At 43.7% G+C, this 14411-nt stretch overlaps 1 protein-coding gene across 6 annotated transcripts in view; it reads left to right on the forward strand.

Moving 5' to 3' along the window:
* The window catches only part of Prr14l (proline rich 14 like), a 72654-nt gene that overhangs the window by 23261 nt on the left and 34982 nt on the right, over positions 1 to 14411 (forward strand). For 5 of the 6 annotated variants that reach the window (XM_028758089.1, XM_028758086.1, XM_028758088.1 and 2 more), the window contains 4 exons: positions 5 to 4625; positions 9881 to 9952; positions 11143 to 11314; positions 12072 to 12178. In XM_028758089.1, coding sequence (XP_028613922.1) covers positions 5 to 4625; positions 9881 to 9952; positions 11143 to 11314; positions 12072 to 12178 — 4972 coding nt within the window. The remainder of the gene's footprint in view (positions 1 to 4; positions 4626 to 9880; positions 9953 to 11142; positions 11315 to 12071; positions 12179 to 14411) is intronic. The other variant, XM_028758087.1, reaches the window with a different exon arrangement.

The following is a 14411-nucleotide window of genomic DNA, read 5'->3' on the forward strand; positions in this document are numbered from 1 at the left end:
CTAGGGAACGGTACTGTTTCCAAAATGAGCAAAGGGAAGAAAGAGTCATGTGACTTACACCCTGTCTGTAAAGAAGATGACAATCACCAGCAGAGTCTCTGCCATCGTAAGGAAAAGCACAGTTCTGCACATGATAGTGCTATCGCCACAGGAAGCATAGATACTATAAAACCCTCAGAAGAAAATTCTAAACTTTTGTATCTCACACCATATTTGTCTGGTCCAAAATCCTTAGAAAAATGTGTTTTTGAAAACAGTGGATTGATAAAGACATCTGCTGAAAAAATGCACAAGGTTGATCAAAACAAGGACTTCACTTGTGGAGAAGAAAGGACTGTGGAATCCAGTAACCACAACAACTGTCACACTCATGCTGGTTGTCCTTGTACAGACAGCTGTAGTTCTATGCTTAATTCTTCTACTGAAGCCACAGAAATTATGTTTAAAAAAAATGATGTGAAAATTACTTTGAACCTTCATGGTAATTTGATAAACTCTGAGGACCATAGAAAAACTGTTGTTGATGTGACCCATCCTGAGAAACACTCTGAGAAAAGCAGCTTTTCCTTATTGGTGCATATTGAAGAGTCTGAACAAACAACTGTAAAGTCCAGTGCATTAAATGGGAAGATTTACAGTAAAGATGCTAAGTCAGTAGTCAGCATCCAGAGAAATCTGGATGACTCTCTGCCAAATAAAGCATTATGCAATGATTTTCTGTCTGAAAGAAAGCCCCTTCAGCATTTGATGCCAGAAGATCCAGTAAGTTCTGAACGTAATAAAATATCAAAACTCAAGAAAGGTACTGCAAAATTACCACCATCTCCAGAAAACCCTGTTCAGACCTCATGTGACAGCATCTCACATTTCAATGAACCCATCAGCACCTGTGAGATGATTGGACGCTCTCCCAACAGAGAACTGATTACACACAAAATAGAACAAGAATGTGTTCCACATCAACAAGTGTCCCTTAGTTCTCAAGACCATGTGACAACTAACTCTCTACTAAGTATAAACAGAGAAATGCCTTCAGCAACATGCAAAGATGTTCAGGAGAGCCATCCTTCTCTGGAGAATGGAGTAGATGTTACCCCTGATACTCAAACCATTCCTGCTGAGACAAAAATGGAAGCCATGTCTCCACAAGGTGACAAAGCCTGTGGTGCCTCTACATACATACAAACCTTAAACATCAAAACAAGAAGCTCAGAAGGGCAAAAAGAAATGACTGGTGAACATTCCATGCTATTCTCAAGTGTGAGAGGAGCAGCTGGCTATTCCTTTGTCACGGAATGTCAAAATGCTCAGTCTCAGGGTGTCTTCAGCTGCCAATGCATAACACGAGATGCATCTGAAAAGAACATGTGTTCTGCTTGTGTTGCCTATGAACCTAGAAAAGATATTCTGAAAGTTAGCCACTGTAAAATAACATGTGGACATGCATCTCAGTATGGTAATCACTGCTTCCAAAGACCAGAAGATTTTGTAGAAAATAGCACGCTCTTGGAGAGTGAACCTGCTGGGAGAGAGATGCAAAGCAGCATCCTAGCAGGCACGGTCAGAAGTGCAATGACAGCAGCTGTGTCACATAGTGCTTCTGTGAACGCAGCTACTCACGTGGAAACCAGTGACAAAGCACTGGTTAGAAAGAAACAAGATCAACACAAAGACACTGAAATTTATAAACACAGCATCTCTGCTTGTGACACACAAGAACTAAAGCAATCTGCAAACATTCCAAGTCCTGAAACATTAGTGGACCAGTCTCTGAGTGTTATTTCATCTCATTTTAAAACCATGTACCAGGCAGCTGGAAATCTTCACCAGAAAGCAGATGAAGTCTCTGACTGTCAGAGTAACCAAAATAGTCTAGACAAATGCAGATGTGAAGGAAAGCCAGCCAGGGAAGGACTAAATGGTGACTACGAGGAGACCATCCCTGAGGTAAGCCACAAGCAAAAGGATCTGATAATCAGTTCAGGCAGTAAAGTCCCTTTGTCTTGTAGTAGTTTAAAGATAAAAGATCCCAAAAGAGCCTTTGAAAATATTCCTGGTTCTGAAGAGTTCACACACAGTATTCTTGATGCCGTATGTCCAGACTGCATAGATGAGCCTACAGAAGGAGTGCTGGGTGTGGAAGCATCTAGTCTCTCTGGTCGTTGTACAAGGCAAGATACACTGGCATACCACGAGGCTTTAAGAAGTACCTCATCTCTTCGAGGAGAACTGAATGTTGTATTTAAAGGTACACCTGGCTGGCACTCAGAACTCCCAAATTCTGCTGCTTCTGCTACTGCTGCTGCTGCTTCAGTAGACTCTCCTGAAATACAAAAGTCACGTAAAGAAAAAGTATCCATATCTTTAAAAGACTATGAAATAGGAGAATGTCCAGACTCTGCCATTGATCATGAAGTAAAAGCTGTTGCAGATCATGAACCAAGTATAAGAGCACTGGATAGAAGAGGTGTATCTTTAAATTACATTCATTGTGAACATCAAGGTGAAGGAGGATCCGTGACAGAAGGACTGAGACTTGAAGCAAATTCGGAGTTTGACAAGAAGAAAATTTTTGGGTTATCCTTAAAAGACTCAATGTCTCCTGGGTGCCAAGACTCTATCAAGATGGTGTGTTCTTGTCTGTCTTCTCAGGAACATTTACCAGCTGATGTTCATGATGAAATGCCTAACTCAAAACATCACTTTAAACCCAAAGATGATGAAATGCTTTGTGAACATGTCAAGGATTGCACAGTCCTGTCTGACATGAAGGAAGGAATACCAATGGATTTAAGTAACCCTAGTGAAGGAGATGGCACATACATCAGTGTGGACAAAAATGTTTGTAAAGCTTGTCACTCTCATAAGAATTCCATTGATAAACATTTGCCTGTGAAAATGGGAACAGCAATTAAACTGGATAAAGTAGAAACTGAAGAAAATCAGAAGGGACTGTTGGGTCACATACCTGTCGGGGAAGCATCTGAGGAGACCATCACCAGAGAAGGTCATGATGGTAATTCTCAGAGCCACTTGAAATGCCAGAGAGTACAAAATGTTACTGAAACCCCGCAAAACCAGGGAGCTGTGGACTATGCCTTGCCAAAGGAAGAATGTACACATCAAAAGGGCACACATGCACTGTTGGAACAACACACGTCATCAAACACATCAGATGAGATACAAAATAAAAACCAACCTGTGACTGACCAAGATGAGTCCATCATGATGGAAAAAGTCACCCTAAGAAAGCCATCCAAGGACAAAATTGCTAGACAGCTTCAGAGATCAAAATACCCAAAAGAAGAAAGCTTATGTCATTCATTAAAGAAAGACATTGAGTTATGCACAGGTACTTGCCTTCCTGGTGCCTCCTGGAAAGAACACGACCCCAGCTTTGCTGGAGGTGACCGAATACACGGTGCCTTTGTGACTCTGTCATATCAGCCAAGATTGCTTCCTCATCGAACATGTAAGAGAGTTTCCTGTCAGGAGCCGGTTATTGTGCGGAGAAAAATAAGTAAAGTGAGAAATTCTGATTGTGGAAAGAGTTTCTCTAACCCAGTCCCCACAAAAGCACACAGACTTCTCAGCCCATGTACCGTGCCTGCCAAGCCATTGGAACCTGAAACCGTAGCTAGCGAGAGCTTGTGTAGCCACATACCAAAGCCGAAGGCTACTCTGTGCCATTCCTTGAGGAGCCTGAGTTATAGGAAGCCTACCAAAGAATCAGCCTTACTAAACAAGCTGTCTGTCCTTGCCTCCAAACTGACTCTGGCAACAAAGCCCCAGAAACTCAGATATCGGCGATATTCCTCCTCCCTTGTTCCTTTGGCTAAAAACTATAAGCGCCTCAGATATAAAAAGCTCCTAGATGGATTTTCACATAATGCAATGCAGCTGGACCCATATTTGGCAGTTACTGGGTGGAATAGGGGGTCTAACAGTAGGCCCTTGGCACTTTATTCTCTTGAAGCTGTTAAAATGAGCTTCATAGATTTGAGCAACAAGATGCCGTCACTGCTGTTTGGTACCGAAAACATCCCATTTTCCTTTCATGTGAAATCAGCAACCAGTTGCATGGCTGAGTCCTCCAGGACTTTTCCTGAGCACTGTGCTCCATCAAGGCTTGCCTTAACAGAGGCCTCCCAGTGCTCAACTCCATCTCCCAAGTGGACCTTCTCTTTTTTCTTGTCCCACATTTGCCCTGGGATGGCCACATTCAGGGAAGACACTGGCCTCAGTAGTCAGACACACACTCAGGCTCCTCTCCGAGATTATGGAGGCACTGCCATAGTTGAGACCAGAGCAAACTGCTCTAGCCTTGGCCTTCACACACTTCTAGCACTTTGTTCACCCGGATGTTACCGAATCTGGACAAAAAGACGGAACTTCTCCAGTCATATGCCTATCATGCAGAGGCTCTTCTTGACCCAGTTTACACAGGGCCTAAAAGGGTTAAGGTCTCCAGCCTCTATAGCAGATAAGGTCTTCTGTTCTCTGCCCTACTCTGTGGGCCGAGTGTTGTCCATTTGGAGCCAGCACGGGCCCTCTTGTACCTTCAAATTGCCAGCTCTTCATTCCACTCATAGCAAGCAGCAGGGGAGCCTGAGCATCCTGAGCAGGTAAGAACTTGTCTCCTTTGTTTTAATTGTGTTCCATAACTGTCCCCTGCTGCCCATAGCATCTTCTCTTTTTTTTTTTTTTTTTTTAAGATGTATTTATTTATTTTATTATTATGAGTACACTGTAGCTGTCTTCAGACACACCAGAAGAGGGCATCCAATCTCTTTATGGATGGTTGTGAGCCACCATGTGGTTGCTGGGATTTGAACTCAGGACCTCTGGAAGAGCAGTCTGTGCTCTTAACCGCTGAGCCATCTCTCCAGCCCCAGCATCTTCTCTTATATCTGCACTATTCTTTATGTTTTAGTCTTTGTGCCAGCCACCATATTTTTTTTTTTTCTTTTTCTCTTGAGTCAGAGTCTCAACATAGCTCTGTAGTTGTGGAATTCACTATACAGACCAAATTGACCTGTCCCTCCCAAGTGCTGGGATGAAGTTATGCACCACAATGCCCAGTGTATGCCACCACCTTTCATTATAGGTCGTTTACTTGTTTGTTTGTTTGTTTGTTTATGACACTGTGGCTCAGGCTGGCCCAGAACTCAAGAATACTTTTTTTGGCCTTGAGTGCTGAGATTACAAGTCTGAGCCATCATGTCCCAGTTGCTTCTACCTCTCTTTCTGTATAGTATAGGCTTCAGAAGTTTACAGTTGCATACACTGGGTTTTGGGACTTTGTAGAATTTGTAGTGAACTGGACAGATTCATTTTTGGGGTGTGAGGAGAAAGAGAAGGTTCCTCTGTGTAGCTCAGGCTTCCTTGGAACTCTTTAGATCATGCTGGTTTGTACTCAAATCTGTCTGCTCCTATTTCCTGAGTGCTGGGATTAAAGGCATGTGTCACCACTCTGTTCCGGGCTGGACAGAAGTTCTTATGGTTTCACTGTTGGGAGTAGGGGAGAATAATCTGATCGATATCATTGTACCTTCTAAAAGAAAGTAGAGCAGGAATGGGGATGCAGCTTAGCAGTCGAGTGTGTGCTTGTAAGACTAGATTCAGTCCCCAGCTCAGAGAGGAGGACGGAAGAACCTAAGTTTTTTTTTTTTTTCCCAGTAATTAATTTATTTTTTCACTTTTCATCCTGAAAGCAGCCCCCCCCATTTCCCTCCTACCATGTAGCCCCTCCCCCATCCCATCTTCCTCTTCTTTTCCTCTGAGAAGGGGAGGCCCCGCTGGGTATCAACACACCCTAGCACATCAGATCACTGCAGGACTAGGTGCATATTCTCCCATTGAGACCAGACAAGGCAGCCCAGTTAGGGGAATGAGGTCTTCATGCAGGCAACAGTTGGGACAGCCCCCACTCCAGTTGTTGGGATGTCCTGTCCAGCAGGGCATTAAACAGGGGTCCAGGGAGATGACCTGAAAGAGAAGATGGAAATAGGCAAACACAAGGAACATGGCTTGTCTATAGGCTGATAAAACCGTAATTTTTACTTTTTTACACACAAGTTATATACACAAAAAGGCAGGATGTGGGGAAGGGGATGACGCTAGAGCGTAGGTATTCAGCGGGAGTACAGATATCTTCCAGAACAGAGTGTCAGCTGGGTGAAGGTTCAAGGGACAGATCACTATGACTCTGCCTAGGATTCACTTGTCCTTATCTAAGTTGCTACTATCCACTAAGGCTACCAAGGTCTACGACTAAAACTTGGCAACTTTTCACCAAAGCTGCTTGTTTATAATAGCTTCTAGGCATCTGTTTCAGTGTTTTTCCACAGAGACCCAAGACTTTGTGTTAGCAGGCATGTATTGTCAGGCCTATGGCTGATTTTAGGCCTTCAGTGTATAAGCAGGGCTGCCCCCGACATTGGGGGACCCTCATGAAGACCAAGCTGCACATCTGCTACATATGTGCCATGGGTGGGGAAAGAGGGACACAGATGATTAGGTCCAGCCCATGTATACTCTTGGTTGGTGGTTCAGTCTATGGGAGCCCTCAAGGGTCCAGGCTAGTTGACTCTGTTGGTCTTCTTGTGGAGGCTATATCCCTTTTGGGTCCCTCAATCCTTCCCCCAACTCTTCCACGGACTCCCTGAGTCCCTTCTAATGTTTAGCTGTGGGTCTCTACATCTGTTTCAATCAGTTTTTGGGTAGAGCCTCTCAGAGGACAGTTATGCTGGGCTTCTGTCTGCAAGCATAACAGAGTATCATTAATAGTGTCAGGGATTAGTTATTGTCAATGGGGGTGGGTCTTAAGCTGGGCCTGTTATTGGTTTGCTCTTCCTTCAGTCTCTGCTCCATCTTTGTTCCTGCACTTGTGGCAGGACAAATTTTGGGTTGAAGGTTTTGTGGGGTGGGTTGGTGTTTTTATCCTTCTACTGCGAGTCCTGTCTGGCTTCAGGAGGTGGCCACTTCAGGCTCCAAATCACCCATTTGTAGGAGTCTTAGCTAGAGTTACCCTCACAGGGAACCTAAGATTTAAATTTTCCCATTTTATTAGAGTTTTTAGGTGGGATATAGTTTATGTAGAGTGCATGCTTAGCATAAGATGCTGAAATTGATCCCTACACTAAAACAGTCCACAAAGAATTAATTGTGTTAGATAAATCTACTGAAATTCTTCAGATGAACAGAAACTCTGTTGTTTTGTTTTATTTATTTATTTATTTATTTATTTATTTATTTATTTTTTCAGATAGGGTTTCTCTGTTAGCCCTGGCTGTCTTGGCACTCTATCTGTAGACCAGGCTGGTCTACTGAGATCTGCCTCCAGAGTGTTGGGACTAAAAGTTGCACACCACCACTGGCCCGCTTAACTCTGTCATTTAAAATTTGTTCTTAACTATTGCTACAGTTGAAATTCTAATTCTGATTGAAATTTTAAGACCTGTTTGGGCTAAGGAGTGAAAACACATTAAAGGGGCAAGAAAGATGTTCAGCAGTTAAGAGGACCAAAATGTGGTTCCTCTTAATTCCAGTCCTGGAGCTCCAGTTCCCAAGGATCTAACATCCTCTTCTGGCTTCTGTGGGCACTGCAAGCATTTGTTGTACATACTTACTATTGGCAAACAATATACATAAAATCCATATGTATGCATGCATGTATGTATGTATGTATGTATGTATGTATGTATGTATGTTTGAAACAGGTTTCTCTATGTAGCCCTGGCTGTCTTGGAACTCACTCTGCAGACCAGGTTGACCTTGAACTCAGAGATCCACCTGCCTCTGCCTCTCACGTATTACCAGCTTTTTTTTTTTTTTTTAAAGCACTGCCCAGCGGTTTTTTTTTTTTTTTTTTCTTTTTGGTTTTTCGAGACAGGGTTTCTCTGTATAGTACTGGCTGTCCTGGAACTCACTCTGTAGACCAGGCTGGCCTCGAACTCAGAAATCCGCCTGTCTCTGCCTCCCAAGTGCTAGGATTAAAGGCGTGCGCCACCACTGCCCGGCTTGTCTTTTTTATTTTATTTATCTTTTTATTTTTTGGTTTTTCGAGGCAGGGTTTCTCTGTGTAGTCCTGGCTGTCCTGGAACTCACTCTGTAGACCAGGCTGGCCTCGAACTCTCAAACTCAGAAATCCGCCTGCCTCTGCCTCCCAAGTGCTGGGATTAAAGGCGTGCGCCACCACCGCCCGGCCATTGGTAGAGAAATTAAATTAATTGTGCTTTAGGCATGTAGCTATGCTTTATATATGTTGGGCATTAAAATTATTTTTCTAATTTTTTTTAAATATTTATTTGTTATTTATGAGTACACTGTAGCTGTTTTCAGACACATAAGAAGAGGGCATCACAACCATTACAGATGGTTGTGAGCCACCATGTGGTTGCTGGGAATTGAACTCAGAACCTCTGGAAGAGCAGTCAGTGCTCTTAACCACTGAGCCATCTCTCCAGCCCTCTAAATATTTTTTAGAAAAATTTTCTGAGTGTTTTGCCTAAATGTATGTCTGTATGACACATATATGGTGCACAAGGAAGTCACAAGAGTGTGATGGAGCCCTTGGAACTAGATTATAGATGGTTGTGAGCCTCCAAGTGATTACCAGGTACTGAGCCTAGGTCCTGTCCAAGAATAACCAGTGCTCTCAAATGCTGAGCCATCTCTCCAGCCTCCTTACTTTTTATGTGTCTTGGTGTTTTACCTGCATGTGTGTATGTACACCATGTACTTAGTGCCCATGCAGATCAGAAGAAAGTGTCAGATGCCCTAAGAGTTGCAGATAAGTGAGCCGCCATGTGAGTACTAGGACTTTGGTCCTCTGGAAGATCACCCGGTGCTCTTAACCATTGAGGCATCTCTTCAGCCCTCAAAGGCAAAATTCATTTTAACAATTAATATTGACCTGAACAGTTTAAGATCTTTATTTTATATTTTCATTATACTTTTAAATTTGTATGTTTGGGGTATTTTGGGGGGAAGAGGGGAAGATGGGGTAGGCTTGTGTCATGGGGTGTGTGTGTGTGTGTGTGTGTGTGTGTGTAGTCAGAGGACAACTTTGGAGTTGGTTCTTTCTTGGTCCAGGAATTAAACTCGGGCTGTCACCTTGCATTGTCAGACAGTAACTGTCTTTACCTGCTGAGCCATCTCACCTCCCCAGCCCACCCCTGTTTGGAGACAAGGACTCATGCAGTTCAGACTGGCCTCAAGCTTGCCGTGTGCCTCAGCATGGCCTTGAACTCATCATCATTCTGCCATCTACCCTCCCTGGTGCAGGGGTTGCTTATACAGATACTTTGATGTGTTATTGTGTTTGGTTTTTTTATGCGCAAGATACTTTAATGTCTAATTTTTCAAACCCATTTGTTGTATGTGTGTGCATATATGTATGTGTGCATGCATATAAGTGTACATGTGCCATGATAACCGCATGAAGAAAGGAAGGTCAGCAAATTTTTTTGGGAATCCATCTTTTCCTTCCACCTTGTGAGTTCCAGAGTTTGACCTCAGGGGGTCAGGCATGGCAGCAAGACCTTTTACATACAGAGCCATCTTACTATTCCTCATCTTTAAAATTTTAAAAGAATCCTAACATATGAGCTTACCAAGTTAATTAAAAGGTGTGTAAGCCCTAAAGTCATTCTTATTCTTGTCCTCTCGTTTACTGTCTTTTCCTTTATGCCTTTTTATATTAGGAGCACTCTTCCTGTTAGTGTACTTCTAGCTTGTTCAACACATGTGCGTGGTGGCGTGGTGGGAGGTGCTTGTTTCTTGCCTCCGTCATTTACCAGTACCTGCAGTAACATCAAGACCTTTGCTCTTGTCCCACTCCCTTAACTTGCTGCTTTGTACTTGTGCTTTACTTCAGCCACACCACCATACCAAATGTGCCTCTTCCAGGCATGGAAGCTGTCCACAACACCAACAGCAGTCACCTGAGGTAAGCCTTAACTCGCAGGTCTGAAGTGTGGATGGGTGTGTGAGAAAGCGCAGAGAGAATACATTTATTCTGTTTTCATTGATAGCATGGGCCAGGCATGGCGCGACTCTCCCCTGGTCTCATCAGTCTTCTTACAGGTTTATAGGTCTCAAATATCTCGGAGAGTCAGTAATGCTCTCTATCAAATAATAAGGAGTAGGGTTGTATACTTAGCACCATTTACTTAAAAAGAAGCCGTTAACCACCTTGCTAGCATCTCATGGTGTCTGGGAAGAAGTCCTTAACCGGTCCTTGCCCTGCCCCAGCCTGGGTCCTCGTCTCTGAGTGGGGTTGGTTCATCTGTTCATTCACTACTGTCTTCTCACCAGTCTCCACTTACACATTTCTTCATAAAACTGCCCAGTACACTGAAATGGGTTGATCACATTCTTGCAATCTTTCATATGTGTAGACCCAGGTTTATCTAAAAGTGACTAGAAAATAGGTTGCCTAGAAATGTCATTCCTGGACAGATGAAACATCACCCGTTCTAATTTGTATGTTCAAAAGATCACATGGGCTGGGATGAGAGACCACAGTGGTAAATTGCCTGCCTTGCAAGCCTGAGGGCATAGGTTTCATCCACCACAGCCCACATAGAAAACCAGGGATTGGCAGAAGTAGGCAGGTTCTGAGGCTCACTGGCCAGCCAGCCTAGGCTACTTGGTGAGATCTAGGCCAGTGAAAGACTGTCTCAAAAAAAAAAAAAAAGGGTGGCTGGGACAGCTGAGGAAGGACATTGTCTCTGGCCTCCACATGCACATGCATATGCACACGCACACACCAAGATCCACAGCAAGACCTATGTGTGGAGCCATCTTACTAAAGAATCTTAACGTGTGCTTACCAAGTTACTTAAAAAAACAAAACAAAGACAAAACTAAATAAAAATGCCTGCTTGCTGCCAGGTAGTAGTGGTGTATGCCTTTAATCCCACCACTCGGAAGGCAGAGGCAGGCAGATCTCTGAGTTCGAGGCCAGCCTGGTTCTCACAGCAAGTTTCAGGGCAGCTGTGGCTCGACTGAGAAACCCTGTTTCGAAAACAAACAAACAAACAAACAAACACACACACACACACACAAACAGTCTGCTGGAAGTAGGAAGCAAGCCTCATATAGGTTTTATTTTCATTCTGTCTCCATGGTTGCTAGGCTAGAGCCTGTGTTTCCTGCCTTGGTGCCAAAGTCTTGCTTGGTAACAGAACCTGCTGTCAGCACGCTCTTGCTCTCGGCCCCTGAGCTCCCAGTTCCTGGGTTTGATGAGCTGGATGGTGTGTCTGCAGCTTGCCCCCGACCACAGAGCAGCCCTGCACAGCAGAAAGAGGTAAATGCCGGCTGGGTACCAGGGTGTCAGGTGGAGGTGGCATTAGAGTTCCCATTGACTCCCATCACATGGTGGGTACAGACTTTACTCACTAGCCTTAGCTCAGTGTCTGAGCATAGTGAGGTAGGAGTTTTTCAGCTTGGTCCCAGCCTTGTTGAAGAAAGAATATGGTAGATTTTTATGGGGGTTGTTAACCTTCATTTTGGTTTGTTTTTAGAGATTGGGTCCTGCTGTTTCCTCCTTACTGGCTTCCAGTCCTCTTCCTGCTCCACTATGCAGGACTTAGTTGTCTGTGTTGTTTTCCAGATCCCTTTTCTCAGCAACAGCATTAAAGAAAGTTTATAGAGAGAGATTTGGCCTTACGAGCCTTCGTGCATTGAAAGATGAGTAAATGATAGTGTCCTTCAGTTTTACAACATCACCTGTCTCTACTGAGTGAACACCTTCAGTTGATGGTCTCAGTTGGAACCATTCAACTCTGTTTTACTATATGAAGGGGCAGTGACAGAAGATGAAGCCAGAGGCCAGCCTGGTCTGCAGAGTGAGTTCCAGGACAGCCAGGGCTATACAGAGAAACCCTGTCTCGAAAAACCAAAAAAAAAAAAAAAGAAGATGAAGCCAGGGTAGGAAGGGGGAAGTTGTCTTCAGCTATTCTTTAGGCTTATCTATAAACTGAGGGAGCAGTGTTTTGAGTCTAACAGCTTTACTTAAAATGTCTTACATCTTGCCTATCTTTGTTCTTAACCTTTAAAAACAGGCTGAGCCAGAGAAGAGACCAAAGAAAGTCTCACAGATCCGCATCCGGAAAACCATTCCTAAACCAGATCCCAACCTTACCCCAATGGGCCTGCCTCGGCCCAAAAGGTGAGCTTCTCTAATGCAAAACGGGTTCGCTGTCTGGGAAAAGTGCTAGGCAAAGCATACTTGTCCTTAAAGCCACTGTCAAACAATCAAAACTGTGTTCTTTTTTTTTTTTTTTTTTTTTGGTTTTTCGAGACAGGGTTTCTCTGTGTAGCCCTGGCTGTCCTGGAACTCACTCTGTAGACCAGGCTGGCCTCGAACTCTCGAACTCAGAAATCTGCCTGCCTCTGCCTCCCAAGTGCTAGGATTAAAGGCGTGCGCCACCACTGCCCGGCTCAAAACTGTGTTCTTACTTCTAGGAATTTATCCCAAGAATTCACTGGTTATATGGCTATATAATTATGTGCAAGATTTCCAATATATTAATCATTTTTATTGTACTCCCTATGCTAGATATTATGTGTGCATAGTCGTAGCTTAAACTCCAGTAGGAATCCAGCCTTTGAGCTTTGAGAGGCCAAGGCAGGAGTAGTTCTCTTTCAGACCAGCTTTGGATACATAGTGAGTACAAAACAGTCCTGGATGAGGTTCTCTCTCAGAGGAGAAGGGAGGGGGTAGGGAGAGGGAGAGAGACCAGAGTTACATGATGAGACCTGGTCTTAAAACAACAAAAAAGTCACACACACAAACTAAAAAAAAACCAGTTTATTTTTAAAAAGTTTATTTAGGTTTATTGATTTTATTTGTATGTGTGTTTCTCAGCATGTGTGTGTGTGCCTGGTACCCTTGAAGGTCATTTTTATGGCACTGGATCTCCTGGAACTTAAGATACATTTGTGTTATGGTGTTTTTAACTTCTGAGCCATATCTCCAGTCCCCAATATACTTTTTAAGTTGGCAGTGCGGTGTACTCCTGTGATCCCAGCAATCGGGAGGTAGGAAGGAGGGAAAAGAGTTCAAGGTCACCTTCAGTTTCTAACCTTCTGGTTTATGTGCAGAATTCTGGTATAGTTTTCATTGGTTCCCTTAAGTAACTTAAATCAATTAACCTCTTGAAATCTTTGTCTGTCTGTGGGCCAAGAAAGTGCCTTGAACCCATCATCCTTCTGTCTTAGCCTCTAAATGCTGAGATTACAAGTAAATAGTATGTCTTACAATATAAAATATATTCTCTCTCCCTCCCACCTCTTACTGTACTGGAGACTGAGTAGAAGAAGGCTGGGAGCTGCCTTTGAGCTGTACTCCACTAGCACATACTGACTACCCCTTATGTCACTTCATTTGTTGTCCTTTGTTTTGTTTCTGGTTGTTTGGTTGTTTGGTTTTGGTTTTTTGAGACAGAATTTCTCCACATTACCCTGCCTGTCCTCGAACTCTCTCTGTAGACCAGGCTGGCCTTGAATTCACAGAGATTATCCTGCATCAGCCTCCTGAGTGCTGGGGTTATCAGTGTGTACCACATTGCCAGCTTGTTTTGTCTCCTGTAAAAGATTACATTTTTAATTTTGGTGTTCTCTGCCCCCACCCCGTGCTCCGAATCCTCTTACTGGAATGGGCACTGCCTTTCTCTCCCGTTTGCCATCACCACACTTCTTACCCGGGTCTTTGAAAAAGTCTTTCCTCCTACTCCCTTTCTTTAGAACATGGTGAAACCCAAGAAGTTCTTCTGATCTCTGAATCCTTTTATAATCTGAATTTGGCAGTTCAAGCTGGCTAGCCCGATGCCCCAGCAAAGTTCAACAAGGACACTGGAAACCACTTATGACACTCAGGAGAGATGTAGGCAATTAGGGTACCCACGCCTGTTGGCATGGCCTGCCAAGCACCTTTGGCTGTTCTGGGAGCAGATGGCCTAGTTTGGTCCTGTGTATGTTTAAGAAGAAGGTTATTGGTCTCCATCTGGTAGTGATCCCTTTTCTACAATCTCCTTATCCTTGGCAGTCCAGAAAAAATAGGCTGCTATGAGCCAGGTGGAATCCTAGCAGCTCTTGGGTGTTCAGCTGGAGTGTCATGTGGTGTCAGGAAGGGCTTTGGGTTCCTTGCTTGTAGGAGTCTGGACCAGCAGACAGTCTGTATGTCTTTCTCACCTCCTCTATCCTGTATGGAGTGGCTATTACTGCTTTCTGTAGTTTGAAAGAGATGGGTAACTTCCTAGGGGGTGGACCAGGACTTCCTTTGTTATATATTCTTGATGACTTGCTCCTTTATTAATTGACTGTATTCTTATCTCTTCTGTCTCATTTTGGTTAGAGGCCCACTTTATCAGATTTCACAATAAGTATACCAACTTGTTTTT

The sequence above is a fragment of the Grammomys surdaster genome, unplaced genomic scaffold (assembly GCF_004785775.1).
Source record: "Grammomys surdaster isolate TR1022 unplaced genomic scaffold, NIH_TR_1.0 126187, whole genome shotgun sequence".
Lineage (NCBI taxonomy): Eukaryota > Metazoa > Chordata > Mammalia > Rodentia > Muridae > Grammomys > Grammomys surdaster.